Below are 24,731 nucleotides of genomic sequence, written 5' to 3'. Positions count from 1 at the left end.
TATTTGTAACTACCTTGCAATTATATTTTTTGAATCCATATGATCATAGTAAGAGCTTATCTTTTCTGTATCCTATTTTAGAAGAATAAACTTTAGACATCAGTGATAAAGAGATTTCTGAGATTATTCTCACTGCAGATTCATAACCAGTACATTGAAAACTTCCCACGTACAGTTAATGAATAAGAAGGAGATTCTTAGTCTGCTCTTATTTACATCATAGTATCATGAGGGAGCTTTGGGTATTTCTTTTTCATTAGACTAGAACAGTGCTTGGCATACAATACGCCACTAATAAATTCTACTGATAAATGAATCAATAAGTAAATTCAGTCTTTGTATTTCGTAGAGAAAAATTGCTTAACCGCAAGAGTTATCCTAAGACAGAGTAATGTTTTATTTGTGTTTTTTATTTTTAAAAATTAAACAAAACATGAACTATTTATGATAGGAATCTCAAAAGCCTGAATTGGATGGCAATGAGGTACATAGCAGCTCCAAACCCTACCCCATTCCCTGGTTTATAAACAAGCCACTGCTCGTTTAGAGCACACACACCCTATCCCCTGCAGTCCTCCACAGAAAAGTTGCCCTGTAATTGCAGGTATTAGTGTGTAGAGTCCACATGATGAAACCTGAAAAGGTATTTTTTTAACTCAGTTTTCAAGCAGACCCTAAAAAACCCATCGGGGGACACATTCTGGCTCATGCTTCAACAACAAGAATAAGCTTGCGAAAGGGAAGAGGAGAACTGAGAATTGCCAAGATTTATGACAGGTAAATATTTTCTTATTCTTAATCAGATTCTTATGCATATTGGTATTAGATAGGATTGCCTCTCCTGAGAGGCTGTAATTATTCCACTGGCAGAATTTCCTTCTCAAAAAGTATTCAATTCATTGAGAATCCCTACTAAGTATTAGGTTCTAGGGATTCAGGGCTTTTTACTGACAAATAGACTTGGTCCCTGACCTTCCAAAGCTTATAGTAAAGCTAGATAATGTAATAATCAATTCCATTTGAAGTGAGGTAAGTGCAGGAAAAGTACAGGATGTGATAAGAATGTTCTTTCTTCCTGCTAGTCTTCTTTTTAGATTTCAGTTTAAACATCACTTTTTCAAGGAATCTTTCCCTGACCTTTACAGTCTAGGCTAATACTCTATATTATACCTTATATTCTTTCACAGTACCTTACTTATTTATTAATAGTTAAAAGCTTAATATGTTTTACAGAGAATTACGTATCAGCTGTTCTAGATTCTGGGGATAGAACAGTGAAAAAAACAAAAAGACAAGTCCCTGCCCTCATGGAGCTTACATTCCTTTGGTAATGGTTTATGTAACATATGTCATCCCAACTAGACGGTAAATACCCTGAGGATAGGGACACTATTCTCTTGCTCATCACTATATTCTTAGTGCCTGGGATATAATCGATGCACAGTATTTGTGACTGACTGATTAGCCAATTCTGGACAACAAGGCAAAGGTGTGCAATAACTCTTTACCCTAGAGAGGGAAAAATCAGCCAGAAAGAAATCAGATGAGCTTTTAATCTGGTTTTGGATATAAATCACAGTACCGATTATGTATTGTCATTGAATAAATATTAAATAATCATTTCCCCCATGTATCTGGTTTTTATTCAAACCATTTAGCTTTTCATCATCAGTCTCTGTAGAAGACTATAATACATATGCAAATGCTATGTTTTGTGGAGCTTCAGCAATCTTTAGAAATTTGTTACAAATGTACTTTGTTGAATAAATAGCTAGCAGGATTGTTCTTTTTACTAAAATTTCTTGGTCTCTATCTTGAACAGATTGCTGTGCTTAGAACTTCTCTGAACACTTCTTACTCTGAGTTGTAATCAATTGATTACATGTACTTCCCTCACTACAGGAACTGAGTCTGGTTCACTAATGTCCCCAATACCTAGCACGGTACTTGGCACATAGTAAAAGCCCAATAACTATTTGTTGAATTAACAAATGAATGAACTTCATCTATATAGTCAATCATTTGTATATTTCATCAAGTCCTCCAAACCTGTAGGAACAAATAACTTCTGTAGTTTTTACAGTCCTAAGAGAATACTAGGGTTCTGCCTCTGAGGGTCTGCTACATGATGCCTGACAGTACACCGAAGAAGCATCCAGTTATCCCTTTTGCCTATTTCCAAGTTTGGGGTGATTTTTCATTGCATTCAGAACTTTACATATAGAAGTTGTTCAATAAATGTTTGTGAAGAATATTCTGTAGTCCACATTTAGCTGTACCAACTCACATGTCTCTGGAGACTCAGACAAATAGAAATATGATGCCTGTGACATGAATACAGTATTTATAGAAACAGAGCCTTTTATAAACTTCTGTTCCCTTGTATTCTGTTAGCCCTGAGATGCCTGAAAATGAAGCCACCTTCGCAATAACTGCTGGAGGAATTGGGGATGCCAAGGAGTAGGTGTCGAATTGATGCAAATTGCTTCTTAGTGCTTGTTAGGAGCTGAAGAAATGGAAATGCAGTCTCAAATTTCAGATCTTGAAGTAAGAGTGTTGTTTTTTTTTTTTACATGTTATTAAAAGAAAGTTAGCAAAAGAGATTTAAATCTTACATTTATCTTAAAAGTCTCTGATTTGTAACTGCACATTGTATGTCAATTCAGGAATGCATATATATATATATGAATAAACCTTTTGAAAACTGGTTAGGGAAGGGGCACCTCACTTTAGCATTCCAAAGTGAACCAATAAGCAGATGAAAAGTCTGTGAGCTCAGAAATGTTCCATTCTCCTAAACTTACAGAATTGAATACGCTTCCAAAGGAGAGAGACATTTAAGAAAAGAATGTTTACAGGACACATAAAAAAGCTTTTTTATTTATACTATCAAACTGTATATTCACATTTATAGCAACAGAAAAGAAACATTAAATTAAGCTAAATTTTAAATCATTTGACTTATTGACAAGTTGACTTTACTTTTTAAAAATGTACTTCTGATACCTACATATTTTATTGGAAAGACAAAAAGGAAGGTAATTAGGAACTTTACAATTTTGGGTGGCCAAGATAGCATGACTCTTATATCTTAAATTTTAGGATACAGAATTCAAAATATTTTTTTAATTATTAATTTAAATGTAAAATTTCTGGATGCTAATTTTAGAAATGCATAAAAGAATATTTTTTAATTGTTGAACAAAAATAAAATCTAGTTTTCAAAATATATGTATGATAAAAATATTTTAAAATTAAAACACTAATAATCTTTAAAATGGCAATCTTTATAGACCTGAAAAAGATTTAATCTCTTATGTTGCATCAACTTGGGTGAAAATTAAAGTATTGAAAGTACCATTTGTTATAAAATGTATTTGATTATCAATTAAGTCCTTTATTCACCAATTGTATATTGAATGTCAAGTGCTAAAGATTATTTAAAGAAGGTATGGTTCTTGCCCTCAAAGAATGTGTACACTAGTTAAGGTAAAAGACTTGTGAAAGAATGAGAGAGCAAATGATTATATAATAATTTGGAGAGTATGGTTCCAAAAAAGGGAGAGGAAAGGTTAAGCTATGGGACAGCCTGTGCAAAAGCATAGAAGCTGGGATTTGGAAACAAAGAGACAAAGGCTAATAAGCAGAAATTATTCACAGTGTGGGGTACTGGGAAATGAGAGCTTTTCAATTTTATTATTTTTGAAGCTCAGAAGCTTCTTCTCTGAATAAACAAGTTAAAGTCATTGTGGAGCAGATTTTCTGTATTCTATAGAATCACTTCAATTTTTTTTTTAGTATGCAAATATAAATGCATACTTTTTCCTGGATAAGGGAAGGTTTTGCTACTTGATAAAAACTGAGCTTCTCCTAGAGATTCAAGCTCTAGAGTGGAAATGGACTAATTTGTATAGGAACCCAGAACATTTTGGTTAGGAAAGGAAATAAAACTCCCAAGATTTGTAATTCTGAAAAATTTTCTAGGTTAAGTTGGGTACCTCCCTGACAAGGAGAATTTACCTATTAGTGAGCAGTAGAGTTGGAAACGAGGGCTTAACACAAGGGCCTACAGTTCTGTGGGGAAGGCTGGTTTCAATGTGGCACGTGGTTAAGGCTAGAAACCTCTCTGGATCTAGACACTTTGATATGCCCTGCTATGGAAAACAATAGCTGAGCATGTGAACTTGAACTAAAAAGTGGCAACCTTGCGGCTCAACTTTGGGACAGCATAGCAGACTGTGCCATGCCCATTGAACTTTTCTAGGCCAGGGTTTGTCAGGGTGACCAAAGCATCAGGCCTTTCCAGTCCTGCTCCTCTACCTGACTGTAGAAATAGCTCTAGCTCCTTATTCCGAGGGGGAGAGAGAGGCTCAAAAAAAAAAAAAAAAAAAAAAAAAGATGTTATTGGTCAGGCCTCTTGGTTGCAAGCCATAGAAATTCAAACTAGCAAATGCAAGACATGAACTCACTGACTCAAGAGACTGAAAAGTCCAGAAGTAGAGATGACTTTAGCCACTTGGCTGGGGACAGGATCTTCAACAGCATCATCAGGACTTTTCTCCCTGCCTCCATCTCCTGCTCTGCTCATTTCCATGCTGCTGCTGTTCTTTGACAGGCTTTCCCCACATAGTAAGTAGCCAAGATGCTGCTTGTAGCCCTAGGCTTACATCCTACCAAGTTAGAAAACACTACCAGAAAAAACATTCCTTTTTCCTCCATACAGTATTCATTCTGTGGAAATATACAAAAAACACCGAATGAAAACAGAGGCTATTTATTTAAAATTTGCTACAGCAAGAGTCAGTGACCTTTATTTGCTTTTGGCAGAGACTGAAAGGCAGGCAGAGGAATGGGAAAGCTTTAAAGAGGGAAAAAAAGAAAGGCTTCAGTTTGCTCTGACTGGAGGTTGCTGGCATGGGGAGCTGGAGGATAAATCTGAAAAAGACGTATACAGTGGATAAAAGAAATAACACGGGCATCAAGGAGATAATTAGGAAACAGTTATAGTAAATCAATTGTGAGATGATAAAGAATGGATCTGGGGTGGTAGCAATGAAATGGATAGACATTTCAGTAAAATAGTTAAGATTTGGTGTGAGATTGAATATAAAAAGAGGAAGAGAAGGCAGAGTCATAGGTGACTGTTGACAAAGTTCTCTAACCTATGAGAGGAGATTATGTTTGTATTATGACCACGAATGAAGTATCAAAGATCAGGGATTTTACCTGGGAATATTAGTCTATTAGTTTGCCAGGGCTTCCCTAAGAAAGTACCACAAACTGGGTGGCTTAAACAAGAACAGTTCTGGAGGCTGTAAGTCCAAGATCAAGGTTGGTTCCTTCTGAGGGCTGTGAGGAAGTGGTTTCCTGGTAATCTTTAGTGTTCCTTGACTGATCAGAGTCACCCTGATCTCTGCCTTAATCTTCACATGGCTTTCTCCTTGTGTGCATGTCTTTGTGTCTAAATTCCCCCTTTTTATAAGGATATCAGTCATATTGGATTAGAGGCCCACCCTACTCCATTTAAGACCTCAGCTTAACTAATTATCTCTACAATGACCCTACTTCTAAATAAGGTCACATTCTGAGGAATTGGGGTTTAGGACTTCAACATATAAATTTTAGGGGGGACACAAATAACAGTTAATAAGAACCAAGTTCAGTCAAGGAGTCAAACACAAGATTGCACAAGATACAATCTAAATTCAGTACCTGCTACAATCAGAAACATGGAAGTCAAGATCTGGGGAAACCTACTTATCTATTTAGAAAATGATGAGATTGAAATAGATAATCCCTTCCATCCCTTTCAAACTTTCCTGTTCAACCATTCCTTAAAAAAACAAAGGAAAAACCAGGACAGAAAGTCAGGAGATCAGAACAGGGTGGTCGAGTCAAAAATAGGAAATAGACTAGACTCAGAGAAGGGCTGTCTTTCATGGAGAGGAAAGAGATTGGGACTTTAGACACCAAGTTGCAGCGGGTCAAGTCTCCTTCACCTGACTCAGGCTTGTTGGATATGGTAAATGTTTATCATTTGTTGGTTGCACAGTTTCCATATCTTCATCATAATAAACACCCTAGTTTTCCTTTAAAGAGTCACCTCTCGCCAATTCATGTCATCTATCCTGAGATGTTGGCTACTGATCAACAGTCACAAAGATGAGAGCACAGGTTAGAGGCTACTTTTGCATGCAGTGACAGCAGGGTCGGCAGCAGTGGCATTGACCTGTGGCTGTTCCTGCTGCTAGACTGCATGTTTCTGATTCCTAAACTGCAGAGTTGCTCAGACTCCTGTCCATTCCTAGGGTGATTCTCCAGCCTCCTGCCAACTCAGTGACTCCTAATATCCTTCTGATAAATTTCTCTTTGCTTCAGAAGCCAGATTCTATTACTTGCAATTTAGAATTCCATCCAAGGCACTAACAAGGCGACACCCAAATACTGCTTCGAGGCACTGGAAGAAAGGAAGCCAGGAAGGGCTTGCTTAATATTCAGGTGGATTCATATATTCTTCTATACCAGTCTTCAGTATTTTAAAAGGAAAGTTGTTGAGGAGACTACTAGTAGGGATTTTACTTAGCTGAATATAAGAGGAAAACCTAAAGAAGTAGTTTCTTGAACAAAACTGAGGTTTATCTTTCTCTCATAGACAAAAAATCTGAAGCCAGGCAGTCCAGAGCTGCTGTACAGTGGCTCTGCTTTGTCATTGGGACTCCAGGCCTCTGTCTTTCTGCTTGACCATCCTAGCTCTTGGCTTCCATTCTCGAGGTCATTTCATGGCCTAAGATGGTGCCTGGACCTCTAGTCAGAGAAATCAAGTTAGGGGAAGAAAGAGGAAAGGCTGTAGGGCAGAAAAAAAAAAAAAAAAAAAAGGTTCTTTTCAGCCGAGTCAGCTTCTATGAAGCAGCCCTCTCACACAACAATTCTGCTTACGTCTTATTGGCCTGAACTCAGTGATATAGCCATATCTATATACAAAGAAGGTAGGGAAATACTGTCTTTTGTTCTAGACAGCAGTATGCCCAGCTAAAATTCAGAGTTCTGTAATTAAGGAGGAAGGGGAGAATGGCTGTTAGGTAAGCAACTAGCAATCTCTACTACACAGTCTTCTTTTACTTTCTCAGCAATGACAAATTACTTGAGTGTCTGTTATATACTATGCAGGGCATTTCAGGAGTTTTGTTCTTGTACCAGTAAAGCTGGCTGAGGAGTATATCAATTAGAATCTGCCTTCAGCTGCAAGTAACAGAAAACCCAACTCAAAGTAACCTAAAGAATGAGGAAATATGCCACCTCATATGATAAAAAGTCCAGAAGGTGACCAACTCCATAGTTAATTCAGCGACTCTGTAATGTCATCAAGGGCTCTCTTTCTTTCTCTCCACTTCCCCATCACCATCGTGCTGATGTTGTCTCTAAAAAGATGACTATAGAAGTTCTACCTTCACATTCCTAACAGGACAACATCTAGAAAAATAACAAGGCAGTTTTTTAGGAGCAAGGAAATGGTTCATTCATACAGCTGCATTCAGTCCATGAGTTGGCTGGAGGGTCTAAAATGGCCTCACCAATATATGTGGAGTCTTGGCGGGGATGGTTGAAAAAGTGAGACTTCTCTCTGTCATCATTCAGTAGTCTAGCCTGAGCTTCTTTACGTGGCAGCTGGCTTCAAAGAGAAGCAAGTGCTTATCAAGCCTCTACTTGCCTCATGCTTGTTAATGTCTTGTTGGCCAAAGCAAGTCACACAAGCCCAGGGTCATTGTGGGAGGGGACTACACAGAGGTTTGAATACCAGGAGGTATGGTTTCTTGGAGGTCATCACTGTAACAGTCTTCTACAGGGTACTGTGTTAGGCCCTTTGGGGTGGGGAGAGTTTATCTTCAAGAGCTTACAGTATGGTCAGGGACATCAGACACAGATTTTTGGAAAGTTACATAGCAACACAGAATTTAAATATTTAAGTAACATTTTTAAGACTATGTAAGTTTGAAGGCAGACCCAGAGAAAGGGGTTTCAACCTGGGAAAGCTAGTTGTATTTTTCCCCAGGAGAATTCATGTGGTGGCAAACGTTCCATGCCTCAGGGTCTAGCCTTCAGCGTCCATTTTTAATATGCATAGTGCCCCAGTACTGGTTAATTTCTAGAGAGATGCCTCAGTCTAAGCACACAAGCTGCCAAGGGGAGTATACCAGGATGCCAGTGACATTGAAGAACAGAATACAATGTCAAGCAGACCAGATGTAAAGATTGACCTGAACAACCAACCCATTACCTCAGTGAGCAAGTTCATGTGAAGCTAAAGATGCTTGATGAACATGGAATCAGAATAAGGCTGCCTGAATTTAAAACTTGAATTATTAATGGGCTTTGATGGCCCATTACATTCATCTTCATTCATTCATATGTGTATTTTAAATGTATTATGAAGTATTTAAGACAAAAAGGTATAAAGATAATACAATCAATGCTTGTGAAATAAAACATTACCAATACAACTGATGCCCCCTGAATACCTGTAGGGTTGACTCTTTCCTCCCCAATAGAATCATTCATTTTCCTGAATTTGTTGTCAAACATTTTATGCATTTCTTTATTTTTACACTACATATACATATATATCCCGGAGTAATAAAGCGTATTGCCTTGCATTCAACCAATATTGAGATGCCAGTTAGGTGCTAAGTACAACAGATATAGTAATGATTAATCAAGACAGTCCCTGAGATGTGGAGTTGCAGGAAAAATCACCCAAATAACCACAAACATGGTTAAGTGCTACAAAGCAAAAGTATAGGCAGCTATAAAAGTACCCACTGAGGGAGCTGCCTTGTCTGGGGTGAACCTGACACGGTCTGGGGCAGATACAAAGGCCTGCCAGGCATCTTGGACATTCACCTTGTTTTGACAGGCACTCTCTACCCTGGGTAGCTCTTAGATGGCTGCGTTGCCAATCTCCTCCACTCCCTTCCCCAAGTAGTTTCACCCCTTCTTGGCAGACAGCAAAAAGCCTGTGCTGAACACCACAGTCCCAGTTCAATTCACAAGTACGCCAGGGGAGTCAGCTCCCTCACTCCCCAATCTGAGAGCTGATCGTTGTAGTGATTCCCATAGGTGGAGGAGGTAGAGCCACGTGCATCTGCTTATACTGACTTATTTACTCTGAGCAGAAGCCATTCTGAGAGGGAAACAACAGACCTGCAGCATCTGCATAAATTGTCAAACATACGTATTTAGAATTACATATGTACACAAAAGCAAAAGTCTCTCTTTTGACTCCACCTGATTTCCAGTCGGTACCAATCTGAACCACCTCCAGATCAGATAGGTAGGGGTGTGTGTGTGTGTGTGTGTGTTTGGACTTGGTGTCCTTGTTTGGCATAGCCTTCATTGGCGATAACCCTAATGCTAGTTGGTTTTTCTCCAAGTATGTACAAACTATATTTTGCCTTTGTGATCAAAATTATGTAAATACCAGAGCTTTCCTTCTCATTATGTAATATCTTAGAGACACCAGTTGGTGTTTGACCTATCAATGTTTTCACTGTCTTTGTCCTTATGTTCTAATTTTTGGTGCCAGTTTGGTTTTCTTCGCATTATTAAGTTTTATGTATTTCTAAAGTACAATTGACTGTAACATAATTATATACTTTCGGGTCAATTCTCCTTTCCATTCTGTTTCTCAGCAGGATGTTGCAACTTTCCTCTCTGACTCTCCACTCAGCTCCATATCTGATCAACACCCTTTTATCTGTCTGGGGAATACAGAGAATCTATTTAAAAACATGAACCCGCCTCCCTAACTCTTGCTCAGCTACTAAGGAATTTGGTCTCTATTCTGGCGTATACCTCCTCCCTCCCCTCCAGCCTGTGAGGGCTGACTTTTCCTCTTTATGCTTGTCAAAAGCAAACCAAGAATCTCAAACACCTGTTCTTCAAGAAAAAGGAAAGATTTGTTTGTATTCCCCAGCAAAGACAAGGTCCTGCTGCAGCTCAGGAGACTGTCAGGACCTTCCAAGCACCAGCAGTCATAGTCAAACAGCCCTGGCAGGTCTGATCTGTAACTCGTGAGCCAACCCTAGAAGAACTCAGAGACTGCGCCCCAGTAGGTGACACAGCATATGGTCCTTGGCTATAGTGACTCAGTATGTTTGCTTGGCTTAGTTTTATGGCTCCTCCGGAACTGAAAAGCTGACACTATAATGGCCTTGGTCACTCAGCCTTTGGTAAGTCCAAGCCTGTGATAGTTGTTTTTCTACTGCTTGTAAGGAAGGAGGAGACACTAATGTCAGCTGTATCTGGTCTTAAACTGCTGAAAACTCTTAAGATTGGCTGCAACCTTTGTAACAGTAGGCATGAGTGGCGCTGGGAGTTGGGGTGGGTAGGGGTGAGGAGTAACAGGAAATTTGGGGAACCAGGAATGTAAAGAAAATTACATTCCTGTGCTTTACAATCTCCTGAAACATCTCTGAGTTTTCTCTTCAGACTGAGAATCAGTTATCTCCCATGTGGCTATGTGCCCACTGACAGTCTCTGTTCTTATCTGGCATCTTTTTAAAGGGAACTCAGCACTCCATGGTATCTTAATGGCACTTCCATTAAACACCCTCTACTAAGCACTAGTGAGCATTACTGATTTTATTGAACGTAAAATCATTACCTTATTGCTGCCTCCCCCCTCTTTTCCCACGCAAAGCTTTTTGACTTTATCTAGCTTGTGAGATTTTACACTCCCATTCCCAACATTTAACACTGTCTTTAAATTCATTTATATTTCAACAAGCCAAAGAGCCTGCAGCTACTAGGATCCTTTGACTTAGAAGGCTGCTAGGGAACTGTAACAATTTTTTCTGTCACTGAACAATGTTTTCTTATCCAACCCTAATTAGAAAGGTCCATTTGCTGAGGCAGAGGGCAGTGGATGTATCATCCTGTGCTTTCCAAAAGACAAGAGCCAAGCATTTGTGTATGTGACCGTAGTATTTGTCACACCTTGTTAATTATAATCCCCCCTTTCTCATTTAGTCTTTAAGATGCATTAACACTGTTAATCTGAGTCATTCTGTCTCTTTAATTCTGTTTCACTTCTAGTGAGCTGACTGTATAGTCTGAACTCTCTTCTTTCCCAGCTTGCTTGTGTGCTCTGTGTTGAGGGGAGAAACTGAGCAGCTGCCCCATTATCTATAAAAAGAACAGAAAAAAACATCGTTTTCAGGTGGTGCTCTAAGTGCCAGAGGACAGATGACTTTCCTAAGGTTCTAAGGTAGGAGATGGGGCAGAAGTGGACCTTGAGTTTTTCTATTCGCATGCATGTAGGGGGATTAAGAAAAAACAAACAAACAAAAATCACAGAAGTTGGGGGGAAATGCAGGTGAATAAAAAGACTTTTGCTAAAGCAGGGAAGGTGGTGAGAGATTGGGGCCAGAATCTGGAAGTCTTGAACGTCAGACTATGGAGCTAAAGCTGGGTCTTTAGGCCATGCATAGGGAGCCGTAGAAAGTTTTTAAGCAAGACACAACTAGCAAAGTTGAAAAACACTCAGGGTGGGATTCCACTCTTCTATGCCTCTCTCATACAGAAGTCACTGACATACACATTCAGTTAGAGGCAATAATTTAACACCTCTGTGCCTAAATTTCTGCCTGGCAACCATTGGCTAGTCAGTGAAGCAGCCACTTTACATGGTGCATGGTCTTCAGCTCCCTCAGGCCCTACCTGCCTGGTCTGGGTTCACCTCTCTAGATTAATGGTCTTCAAATAGTATCCCCTAAGAAAATTCTAAAAACATGTTTTAGGTTGCTGCCTAAACTTTTTAAATTGTCAGTTTAAATTGTTTTAAAGGATGTAATTTATGATACGCTGCAATACTGACATTTTAAAATGAAACTGTCACACCACTTTTAAATGCATCCCAATGGAATTTGAATAACTTAGCAGTTTGATACCCATTTCCTTTAAAAATACATGAATAAGCTCTTTAAGAGTTGAACATTTTATATGATCCTTTTTTCTCTTTGAACTCTTATTTTCTTTCTAGAATTTTATTATATGTGTTTATATCAAATGTCTTATTCATCACTTAATTTTATTTCTCTGCCACACAGAATTGTGGCACAAAAATTAAAATTATTTTTCTCATTTCTTGTGATCCTAAGGCTCTATATATTAAAATTTCTTCAGGATTAAGTTATTGTTGCAATTATTAGAACACATTTAAGGAAAGTAATATAAATATATTACGACTCTTAATAACTATTAAATAGAAAGTAAAATTTTTATTGGAAATGCATCTTTTAATAAGATAGAAGGAGACTAAGAAAAAGCAGATCTTGTACCCTGGAAAAATATTACTTTCAGCAATTTTTTTCTCCCTTTCTAGAGCAAGTGCTGAGAAACTTTGATCACATAATTTAGTAGGTGGAAATGGAAAGAGTTTTGTTATGGTTACGTCCCTCAATTCTTTGATCTTCTTCCAAGTTATATGGCAAAAATCCAGTAGTCTATCTTAGGAAGTTATTTTTAAGGATCTATCAGCTGAAAATTCCACATGGTCCTTCTTCCATTTCGTTGAAAATTAAGAACCGGAATTCTCCTCATCTGCAAAAGAATGTGTTACTAACTGGTTAGAGTATAATTTATTTTTTTCACATCAATATTAGCATTTCTAGTTGTCCTGTTTGTCACCTCTGAGATTTTTACATCCATGGCAAAGTCTATAGCAAGATTTTGGATAGAAGAGAAATACTCTTTTTATTTGTAAAGAGAGAGAGAGGGTGCAATTTTGGACAAATTTCTCAGTCATATCAGTGACTATGATATTGAAAAGAATTTTTATGAAAGTTCATGCTCTGGAAATGGTTTTCCTGAAAACTCTGTTCCAAGGTGTCCCTTGTATATCATAGTTTGAAGGCACTGCTTTAGGTTACCTCGTTGATTTAATTACCTCAGTATTCTCATCCTCTCATGTCTAAACATATAAACCCCTTGAATAACACAGGGGTTAGGGGCAACCAACCTCCATGGAGTTGAAAAGCAGCCTATTTTTACAGTTTCCCTAAAATCCAAGGTTCCACATCTGTGTGTTCAACCAAGCTCAGATCTTGCAGTACATATTTAGCGAAAGACATCTCGGTATAAGAGGACCCAAGCAGTTCAAACCCGTGTTGTTCAAGGGTCAACTATACAATAAACAAAGCTATCAAAGAACCAACCTGGTCTTACCAAGATAGAAAGCAGGGGCATTGTATTTCACATTTAGGTGGATTTAATGACTATAAAATTGCAGAGTTGTAACAATGAGATGAGAGAATGTATGTACAGAACTTACTATACATGGTTCAAGTAAAAATAGCTTAAAAACAAAAACCTATGGTTTTTTTTAAACCTAGACAAAAGGAATAAATAACTGATTGTTGGAAATTGTCTGAGTCTTGAGTATAAATTTTACTGCTATCATAACAAAACATAGATAAAATGAAAAATGGCAATGGTATCGTTGGCAGGTGGAGTCTGCAGAAGGCACACCCCATCTGCAGAAAAACTTGACAATTGAAAGAGAATGATATTGATCCTGTTATCCCACAAGTATGTAGCACAGCACAGGGCTTCAAAAGTAGTGGTTCTCAACTGGAGCGGTTCTCAATGCTCCTTAGGAGACATTTGGCAATGTCTGGAGACATTTTGTTGTTACAAGTTGGGAGGGTGGGTGTGCTGGCATCTAGCAGGTAGAGAGCAGGAATGCTACTAAACATTTTACAATACATACAATAACCCTCCACAACAAAATATCCAGCCCAAAATGTAAGTGCCAAGTTAAAAATCATGCCAGAGCATCTGGGTTTGCGTCTTAGCTATGCCAATTGCTGTGTGATCCTGGGTTCGTGACAATCTCTCTGAGCCTCAGCTTTCTCATCTGAGAAAGTGAAGAGATAATAATAGATAAAATTTATTGAATATTATGTGCCAGGTACCACTCTAAGTGACATTTCATTTGCCCTTTCTAAAACCCCAAAGAGGTAATGTTACCTCATTTACAGATGAGGATAAAATAAAAAGCTCACAGCACATACCTAGAACATGGTGAGCATGAGCACTCAATAACTATCAGTTCTTAGGGTTTTAAGACTTTATTTTTTAGAGATTCAGGTTTACAGCAAAATTGAGAAGGTACAGAGATTTCCCACATACCCCTTGCCCCCACACATTTATAGCCCCTTCAAGTATCAACATCCCTACCAGGGTGTTGGATTTGTTACATGTGATGAACATACACTGACACATCATTATCACCCAAAGTCTCTATTTTACATTATGGCTCATTCTTGGTGTAGTATATTCTACTGGTTTGGATAAATGTATAGTGACATCTATCACCATTATAGTATCGTACAGTTGCTTCACTGCCCTAAAAATCCTCTATGCTCCATCTATCATCCCTCCTTTCCTGCTAACCCCTGGCAACCACTGATCTGTTTATTATCTCCATAGTTTTGCCTTTTCCATAATGTCACATAGTTGGAATCATACAGTATATAGCCTTTTCAGATTGGCTTCTTTCACTTAGTAATACGCATTTAAGCTTCCTCCACATCTTTTTATGGCTTGATAGCTCCTTTCTTTTTAGCACTGAATAGTAGTCCTTTGCCTGTATGTACCACAGTTTATCTGTTCACCTACTGCAGGACATCCAGGTTGCTTCCAAGTTTTGGCAATTAGGAATAAAGCTGCTATAAACATCTGAGTGCAGGTTTTTGTGTGGATGTAAGGTTTCAAATTTGTGGTAAATACCTAGGAGCACAATTATTGGATCATATGGTAAGTGCTTAGGTTTAAAACAAAAAAGAGGAATTGACTAAAGCATATTTCCATTTCTATCAACAGTCTTGGCTGTTACTAATGAAATTCCAAGGTTCTCTGACCGCCCTGCTTAATGAAAATCTTTATGTTTAGAAAAAAATGTAATAAGCTTCAACCATCTTTGGTAGGAAAAGACAGATATATCAAGAATGAGAAATGCATACTATGGATTCACTTTATAATCAGACACTTGTCGGCCAGAGGAAGACTGAAAGTTCACTTTTTTTTTTTTGGAGTAGGATTAGTCAAATAATGATGGAAACATATAATTATGTACTGTGAAAATCCTTATGAAGACAAAGGAGCTATGAGATGCTTTAAGACAGGGCCCTGATGTCATAGCAAATATGAATTATTTTCCCTTGGAAAAATGTAAGGATTTCAGTGGATCTACCTACTTTATAAATTAGTTATTGTTATATAGAGCCTCAGATTAAATTACTTAGCATATATGATAAATAGGCAAACCAGTCGAAATAACTCCTTCAGTGCTTATACAGCCTAAATCATAACAGGAACTTAACTGTTGCCAACACCTACCTACAAGATTCATCCTTGACTCTTCTTTCTTTCATATCCTACCCATCAACATATCATTGGCTAGATTTTCAATCAGATCATTTCTCCCTTACCCATTGTGGTTATTAACCTGTGTCAAATCCCATCATTTCTTGCATGTATTATTGCACTAGACTCCCAACTGATCTGCCTGCTTGTCCTACCTCAATCCCAATTTACTCCCTAGACTGCAGTGATAAGGGTCCTTTTATTATGTTGCTCTGCTTTGAAACTTCTAGAGAGTTCCATTTTCCTGAAAGAAGACAAAGTGGCATACAAATCCTTCACAAGCTGGCCCTCTCGTGTCTTTCCTCCTTGCTCTACTCCAGCCACATTGTACCTCAGGGTCTTTGTACTTGCTCTTTCCTCTATGTTAGCAAGCCTTGCTCCCTCACTTTAAGTCTCTGCTCAAACGACACTTGATCAGGGAGGCGTTCCCAAGACACTATACATATAACACTATGTCACAAGCATACTCTCCTCCCTCACAGGCACACATACACAATCCCTTTTCTCTGCTTGTAATTTTTATTTTTGTTAGCAACTGTCTGACAGAGACATTCACTGTCTATCTCCCCAATGAAGTGTAAAATCTACGGGTGCAGGAATTCATTTGTTCACTGCTTGCCACAGTGCCTAGCACACTGCTTGGACCACTAGGCCTTCAACGCTTGCCCAGTGAATACATGGTTGTCCATCTTGTTTGTAGCCCAAGAGAAATCTGCACAGCCTGTCATGAATAGCCTTTCCTTATTCTACTTTTCTAATGTTTTGGGAAATAGAACAGACTAGCAGAAACCACTCAGCCTCCACAATGAGGGACCTCAAATCTCCCCCTCATCGCCCATATGTAGAAATCACAGCTGCTCTCCAAGGGCTCTAGCAGTGTGACAATTCTGTGAGGCTGTCTGGCCAAGACTGTAGGAATTTAAAGTGCAGTTTAGGAAGAAGGAAGCCGGTAAGGAGAAGGAAGTCAGCTCAGAAAGAATTGAGAAAGGCGGCCCTGCCTGGTTAAAAACACGTACATATGTCTTCATCTTTTGTGTCTGAAGACCACCGCTTTCAAACTTTATCTCGGGAAGGCGCTAAGGGTCTGTCACGAGCCTCCTGAGGCAGCGCTATTGCATGGCGCCCAGGGGACCTCAGCGTTTACCTTAAGGGGGGGGCTCCACCCACATTTTGGTTCTTTGTTAGCCAACTGTACTCGGCCGGGGACAGTGTTAATGTTCTGCTCAGAAACGCAGTCCAGTGTGTAACAAACGTAATAGAGAGTGCTCTAACTCAGCTGGGACGTCGCCGCCTGACCAACTCCCCAAAGAACGGACAAGGAGCATCCATCATGGCCGCCGGCGACAGCGCTGCAAGAGGCAATCGAAAGGAAATGGCGCCGGGGGGCGCGACTGGTCACTCCAGGACCAGGACGGTGGGGCCAGAGGGCCGGCAGGACCATCCAGGAGCGCCAGCCAGAGACCCTGAAGAACTTCCTATGCTTTTAGAACCTGGAGACCCTGAAACTTGACGGCTGCAATATGGAGGACAGTTATTGTCTCTGCAAAGCAACCTGCACAAGCAGGACCGAGTTCCGCCTCGTATCGGAACCCGGCAAAAATCCTCTATTCTCCAAACAGAATGCGTTACGCACACTGCGCATCTTCGCAATAGTAGGCCGGTTAACGACGCAAAGAATGTTACGTCGCTCCGGGGGCTCTCCCTCTCCCCACCCCACCCCACGTTCGGGTTCAGGTGGCGCGAGAACTCTACGCCCAATCCGTACTTTGTTTTTCTTCTACAGACCGTAAAGTGCGCCCATCTCCGCAACTGACGTAAAATGCTTTCAAGAATACCCGTAGTACTCCGCGAAGCCCTCGGGCTATTCCGAGACGCTGTTTACGTATCGTCTCCGACGTACGTAGCGTTAAGCTGGAGCAGTCTCAGGGCCGGCCGCCATTTTGTGCAGTCGCTGGGAAGGAAGGAGACGCCTAAACCGCGGCACTGCCGGGTTTGAGCGTAGCCAAACCTACCCACTGCTTTTATAACCCCGATTCTCTGTGTTTTGCTCCCGTCTCCGACGAGAGAGGCGGCGACGGTGGCGTCTGCGACGGGAGACAGCGCGTCGGAGCGAGAGAGCGCCGCGCCTGCCGCCGCCCCAACAGCGGAGGCGCCGCCGCCATCGGTCGTCACCAGACCGGAGCCGCAGGCCCTCCCGAGCCCGGCCATCCGTGCCCCGCTCCCAGATCTCTATCCATTTGGGACCATGCGCGGAGGCGGCTTTGGGGATCGGGACCGGGATCGGGACCGTGGAGGGTAAGGGGGGAGGAGGAGAGGAAAGGCCTTGTGTGCGTGGGGGGCGGGGGGGTTGCTTCCTCAGGAGACCGCATCGTGTGGTTGAGTGGAAGACTTCTGAACAGACTGCAGGCTTGGGAGCGACGCTCCCGACTCCGGGAGGCCAGGCGTCCTGAGACATAATAGCGGTTTAGTTCGTGGGCCTCGGGGTGGGCCTAGACCCCGGGTCACTGGTGACCTGGCGCGGGGTGGGGGGCGGGGGCTTGGTGACGCCCCAGCCCCTCCTCGCGGACGGCCGGCGTGGCGCGGCCCGGCCTCAGCCCCGCAGGGAGCAGGAGGAGCGGCCTGGCCGCCGCAGACCGGGCCCGGGCTTCACCCCTGGGCCTTCCTTGCTTTCGAGCCCGGCGGATTTGGGCAAGTCATTTGATCTCTTCAGGCCTCAGCTTTCATCTGTGAAACTCGGATGTTCTTGCTGAGAGAAGAGGATGAGGTGTCGGAGTTCAGCCTAGGAAAATCTTAACGCGAAATGGTTTCCCTGTTAATGGAACTGGAAACCTGGTTTGAAACCAGAGACTAAGAGGCTGACTTGTAGTTTTAAAAATATTTTAAGGTTACCTTTAGTCGTGTTTAAAATAATTGGGAGGAAGCACATTGGAATACAAAGCGATGGTTTTAATTGCCATCTAAATGGTAGTGTTTGGGGAGGGAGAACTATTTTGTTTGGTCATTTAATGTTTAGGTCTTTTTTTTTTTACCCCCTCTCTAATTGCACGGAAGCATTAATTAACTTCTCAGGCTAGCTTGAAAGTTTCTGTTTTAGTAATACTACGGTTACTGGGTTGAAAGTTAACAGAATTAAAGCTGAAGTTCTCCCAGATAACTGAGATTCAAATCTTAATGTCCCTGTTAAACGAAAAAGTTGCTTAAGAGATCTATGTAGATTTGTGCTGTTACTTTTTTTTGTAATAAAAGCTTTATCTCTGTTTAAAAAATGTGACACCACTTCTTAATGTATATATGTGTGTGACCTTAGGCAAGATCCTGAACCTTTTTGAGCCCATTTTCCCATTTGAAGATGGGATAGTAATTGCCTTTACTTTGCATTGTTCTTGAGAATTGAGATACGGTGTGTAATTGTCTATCTGTAGTAGGCGTTGTGTTAATGCTATTTTCTACAAACATTTTTGTCTTTAGTGGTTCAGATACACAAGTACCAGACCTACTGGTCATAAGCACCTCAGTTATCACTTAATTTACTAAATAAAAAGGATTGTTTTGATTTATACCTTGTTATTGTTAGAAGGGAAATACTTGATATTAGCATTAAATTCGGAGAGCTGTAAGTGGAATGTTTGTTTGGTGTTTAACAGTATAGCTAAATTTAGAAGTGAATTTCAGTACAACCACTTAGGAAGAAGAATTTAATGTTACCTAGTAAAATGAAAATGACCCAGGGCTCATCTCTTAAAGCTTTATGCCCTAGACTTTTAGGCCTAGAGAAGCCTTTGTACACATACCCTTGTATTCATATTTGTAATGTTATTGTTCCTGACAGAATGTTAGAAACAGCTCAAATGTCTGGATAAATTGGGTATTTGTACAATAAAATACAGTGAAAAGGAAAAACTTGCACTAATGGGATTGATTCATAAGCATAATATTAAGTAAAGTTGTGCTGAAAGGATAACTTGAAGATACAATATATGACAAGACAAAAAGGAATGGTTAAAAATCGTGGCACTAGTTATTATGATGGGGGTTGTAAATTTGAAATAGGCAAATGAAGGCTAGCAAGGTACCAATTAGGTTCTGTTTCTTTACTGTGGGTGTTTAATATTTCACCGTATATATGCTTTAATAATAAAAACTCATTATTTGAAAAGAGGAAAAGGTGAAGTACTGATCTATACTTCCTTTACCCCATGTTGACTCTTAAGACAATTACATACCATATCAATTTAAAAAAGACTTTCAAATAATACATTTCAAATAAAATCAACCTCTTTCATAAGTTCTGTGCCCTAACTATATCTTTGCTATGAAAATTCTTTTATTATTTGAATTGCTATTGTTTTATTCTTACTGAATGGTACAGAGCTGAAATGGATTATTGTTTTGAAAAGAGAATGAGTGGGGTCAGCAAATGTACATGTATAGCCCAGAAATGATGTGCATTGTACATTTAAACTAGCATAATTTTGTATGTTAACGTATAATTCTTCAGAGATGGCATTTATTGCAAAGCCAAGTTAAATACTGAGTTAAATATTCAATAAAAACAATGAGTGGCATAGTATGCAAGGGATTAGGCTGTGTGCTCTTTAACTGATGGCACAAATGTACTCAAATTCTAAAGAGTGAAAGCTCTCTTGTATATTTAAGTCAGCATTAATTATAAAGGCAGTAGAAAGCATATTAAGAACCCCATGTTTCAAATGACAGTATATCTTTAGGATGGTATCCATTAAGATAAATAGTGGGGGGGGGGGGCGGTGAGAGGAAAGACTTTTTTTTTTAAAATAAGGACTGTCATGAATAAGACTTAAAATGAATCTTAATTTCAAAAGTTGTGTTTTATTCTAGGTCATTATTTTAAGATCTGGGTAGCATTGGAATGCACCAGCATCAGGGACATTTTAAGCTTTGAATCTTTTAGGGGTCCTAGTAGCTTTCTTTAGCAGATTAGCAGGCAAAAGGAGTGCTCATCATGGTATAATGGGGTAAGGGGTTCAAGAAGCTGTTCCAAGTATGGGACAACTTGCTTAAACATTTTTTTGTACCTGTCCACAATTTTGCCCTAATACAAGCTTAAACTAATGTCCTCACCTACATGGCAGAATATTCTATAAGAGTAGAGACTTCTATTCATTTCAGTATCTTTAGCACCACTTAAAATAGTACCTGGTACATAGTTGGTACCCAGTAACTAGTCATTGAATGAATACAATTATGCTAACTTACTGTGTTTACTATGCCCAGATACTGTTTTAAACACTACATGTACTCATTTTATCTTCACAGCAGCCTCTGAAATAGGTGGTATTATTTCTACTTTACACAAACTGAGGTACAGAGAAGTTAAATAATTGCTCAAAATCGTAACTAAGTTGCAGAATCAAAATTTGGACCTTTTCTGGTTCCAGAATCTGGTTGTAATCTCCATGTTACACTTCTCCAGATAAAAGAATTTTGAATTTTTCACCATTTATTACCATACCCATAATAGTATTGTTGGATAGTAAAGGAAGTTGTATGAACTTCTTCCCCTCATACCTTCAAATGAAAGTAATAAAATGTTTTCTGGAGGAGGGGTTGGTAGTATCCAAAGAGTCATCTTTTTTGCATGTTTTTATGGCATCTAAGGTATTTTGCTTTAAAAATACTAATAAACTGAAAATTTTGGGGGTTTTTTCTAGATTTGGAGCAAGAGGTGGTGGTGGCCTTCCCCCGAAGAAATTTGGTAATCCTGGGGAGCGTTTACGTAAAAAGAAGTGGGATTTGAGTGAGCTCCCCAAATTTGAGAAGAATTTTTATGTTGAACATCCAGAAGTGGCAAGGCTGACTCCAGTAAGTTTGGGGGGTTTATTTATTTATTTGTTTACCTTTTTTCATATGCAGTAATGAACCAAGTAGATATATTAGCCAGAGTTTACTCATGTATAGCAATACTAATAAGAGAAACCAGTTTTAATATGTACCTAATATATTACTTGGTTCTCATTTGTTGGTTATATTTCCCAGCCAATTTGTTATGTGATTTTAACTGTGTATATGAGATGCCATGTCTTTTCATCTGTGAAGTTAAACTAAGTAAACTTAAAATACTGGCATCATGTACTCCTGTTTGTATTTTAGCCTCATGATTGTTTTGAGCTCTCCCCGTGACATGGTAGGTAACTTGTTCAGAAGAAAGTGTAATGGAAAGAGCACTTGGTCCCAAGTTCCATGTTTTCTCCCTCTTCCTACTTTTCCCATTGAGCAATTTACTAATCTTTCTGAATAACTGTTTTCTCATGTGGAAAATGGAACTGTTATTAACCTGCTTCATTGACTCACAAAGTTGGATGAAGTTGAACGAAAGCACTATTCTTAAGTGTTAGACATGTTAATTCCATGATATTGTTCTGCTGTATTGGAGCATAAAGTTTTGCATGTTTATAATAACTTGTTTACTGATTTGCTTTACTTTGTCTTCTTACCTAGTATGAGGTTGATGAACTACGTCGAAAGAAAGAGATTACAGTGAGAGGGGGAGATGTTTGTCCTAAGCCTGTGTTTGCCTTCCATCATGCTAATTTCCCACGTAAGTGTTTTTCAATCCGGGATCTTAATTGTTAATTTAGCTTGAATGGTCATTGTGGTCATAGGTTATTGAAAGGTTTGAACAGGCTCAGAATTTTGTTGAAAAGACAGGTAGAAACCTCACAAAGTTGTTTTTTTTTTTTTTTTTTTTTTAATGCTCATACATTCTCTGATTTAGAATTTTTGGGGATTTTTTGCAGTTTTTCATCTTTCCTTGGGGGTTTTGCCTCTACCTTTTAGAAAACAGCAAAATGAAATTGCTTTCTAGTTGGATATAATTTGAACCAGATTAATAATAAGTCACTACCATGTACCTATGCCCTGTTGTTAGATACTTTAGGGCAGTGGTTTTCAAGTTTTTGAGGATAAGGGTAGATGGCCATGGCAGTAGCCCTCTTAGAAGAAGTCAGCAGGTCAAAGATTCGGTAACTGAAGAAGAAAAAAAAGCAGTACTCCTCTTGGATAGGTGTAAAGCTAGGTAAATCTTGCCTTGAGTGAGCTTAACAGTTTTTTTTAAATTCTTTTGGCTGTGTCCTTAGTTTTATGTAAAAGCAATAACATTTATTCTTGTACAGAATATGTAATGGATGTGTTGATGGATCAGCACTTTACAGAACCAACTCCAATTCAGTGCCAGGGATTTCCCTTGGCTCTTAGTGGCCGCGATATGGTGGGCATCGCTCAGACTGGCTCTGGGAAGACATTGGCGGTATGTACTAGCAAGAGAAGAGTTTTTTAATGTGGTATTATTTTGCTGTTGTAAATATTCTGTGTAGTCTCAGTTGTTAAAATTCTAATTCAGTTGGTATAGATAATCCTTCAGCTTTTTTAGCTATCTGAAACATATGGAAACAGTTTATGTTCAAATTTATATTGCACATATGTGTAACAGTTGTGATTTCTGCTTTCCCTTTCCTATTAGGTATTATCAAGTACTGTGATAATTTAGAACAATGAATATAATGGCTTAGTTTTGATATGACTGTCATTCTTTCCCCCTCACCTAGTATTTGTTGCCTGCAATTGTTCATATTAACCACCAGCCTTACTTGGAAAGGGGAGACGGCCCAATTGTAAGTGTGTTTCAGTTTGTTCATAATTCTAAGATTAAGTACAACTTGATGATTGTGTTTCAGGTACTGTGCTTTACATATGTTCTCAGATTTCCTTCTCAACCCCACTTTCCATATCTGGAAGAAATATCTCCGTTTTACTTTAAATAAATAAATATATCTTAGACACAGTGCAAATAAATGACTTGCCCAGGGTCGTATAGGAATTAAGTGGCTGAGCTTGAATTTTGAACAAGTCTTATTCTTAACCAGTATGTTTATTACCTTCATATATAAGCATTTACTGTGCATTAAATTCAAGTGCAATTCTTAACTGCTCATTGGTCCTATGAGGGATACAAAAGTATGAAATGAGATCCCTGCCCTGTGGAACTAAGTCAGGTTTGGGATGTGTATTCTTTGTGGTTAAGTAATGCTTTTATAAATGTTTATAGAGTAGCTCGATCTTCTGGTTTTAGCATTTTTATTTATGCTATTTCCTACAAGATTTGAGTAGTGTTCTTCAAATATTTTGAATGTACATTCTTAACTTTAAAAATTTTTTTTAATTTATTTTTGTTGTTATTTTAATGGAGGTACTGGAGAGTAAACCCAGGACCTTGTGTGTGCTAAGTGTTCACTCAACCACTAAGCTATTCCCTCTCCCCTTTAACTTTTTAAAATAGAGCTTGCACTTGCTATATATATTTATAAATATGTACATTATTACAGTATGTCTCAACGTATTTACAGCAAGGAATAATGCATTGCTTTTAATTACATAATACATGTTCCATATGGCTAATAAGAGTTAGCTATATTATCATTAGCTAATGTATAACAGATCAGAACACAAAGCAAAGAGCATTGTGAACAATGTATATGATACCTATTTCAAAATGTCTTAATTTTGCATTGTTTTGGTCATCTTGTCAGATTGTGTATAAGTAGTTGTTTTTGCCTAATGTGCCTGGCCATGAACTTAAACTATATGTCAGGAAAGTGTTAGCGCTGCTGTTTTCTTATTCATCTGTTTCTAATATTTAATCTGTGGCTTTGTTGTAGGAATGTTTTATAGACACTTGTTCATTTTGTGAGAGTTGTTTAGTTAAAGCTAGATAACACAACCTATAAATCTACTTACATAATTAATGAATCATGTATCAAAAGTCAGGCATCATACCACATGCCAAATAAATAGTCCTTGAAATTTTTTTTTGCCCCACTCCACAGCACTGTCTTATACTCCATGCCTTTCCAACTTCCCACTCTGTCATATACTATGAAAGTACCAAATTAGACAATAGAGAATTTTGTAATCTTTCTATACTTTTTTCCCCTTAAACTTGGGGTAGGTATCTCAAGTGGTTTGTTTGTTTGTTTTAGTGTCTGGTTCTGGCTCCTACCAGAGAGCTTGCCCAGCAGGTACAGCAGGTGGCTGATGACTATGGCAAATGTTCTAGATTGAAGAGTACTTGCATTTATGGAGGTGCTCCCAAAGGTCCACAGATTCGAGACTTGGAGAGAGGTAATTTTTTTAAAAAGTATAAGAATTACTAGTTTCTCTTCTTTTGCTAATTTCTATAAATGAAATTGAAGAGGAAAACAGTGGGTTCTGGTGGAGGGGAAATCAATGTTTCAACAGTTTACAAATTCCCAGTTATGGTTAAATGCTATTTT

The 24,731-nt window shown here is 39.0% G+C and overlaps 2 protein-coding genes across 6 annotated transcripts in view; both read left to right on the top strand.

Annotated features, from left to right (window-relative positions):
- DMC1 (DNA meiotic recombinase 1) overlaps positions 1-4,665 on the top strand; it is a 33,017-nt gene extending 28,352 nt beyond the window's left edge. For 3 of the 4 annotated variants that reach the window (XM_032492262.1, XM_032492264.1, XM_032492260.1), the window contains 2 exons: positions 661-777; positions 2,395-4,665. In XM_032492262.1, the coding sequence (XP_032348153.1) occupies positions 661-777; positions 2,395-2,464 (187 nt within the window). In that variant the 3' untranslated portion in view covers positions 2,465-4,665. The remainder of the gene's footprint in view (positions 1-660; positions 778-2,394) is intronic. The other variant, XM_032492261.1, reaches the window with a different exon arrangement.
- Positions 4,666-17,333: 12,668 nt separating this feature from the next.
- The window catches only part of DDX17 (DEAD-box helicase 17), a 17,949-nt gene continuing 10,551 nt past the window's right edge, over positions 17,334-24,731 (top strand). The window contains exons 1-6 of one of the 2 annotated variants that reach the window (XM_032492253.1): positions 17,334-17,718; positions 21,114-21,264; positions 21,901-22,000; positions 22,575-22,708; positions 23,007-23,072; positions 24,438-24,579. In XM_032492253.1, the coding sequence (XP_032348144.1) occupies positions 17,669-17,718; positions 21,114-21,264; positions 21,901-22,000; positions 22,575-22,708; positions 23,007-23,072; positions 24,438-24,579 (643 nt within the window). In that variant the 5' untranslated portion in view covers positions 17,334-17,668. The remainder of the gene's footprint in view (positions 17,719-21,113; positions 21,265-21,900; positions 22,001-22,574; positions 22,709-23,006; positions 23,073-24,437; positions 24,580-24,731) is intronic. The other variant, XM_032492254.1, reaches the window with a different exon arrangement.

Source organism: Camelus ferus, chromosome 12 (genome assembly GCF_009834535.1).
Source record: "Camelus ferus isolate YT-003-E chromosome 12, BCGSAC_Cfer_1.0, whole genome shotgun sequence".
Classification (NCBI taxonomy): Eukaryota; Metazoa; Chordata; class Mammalia; order Artiodactyla; family Camelidae; genus Camelus; species Camelus ferus.
Note: the sequence above shows the minus strand (reverse complement) of the source record. Positions and strands in the feature narration are given on the sequence as shown.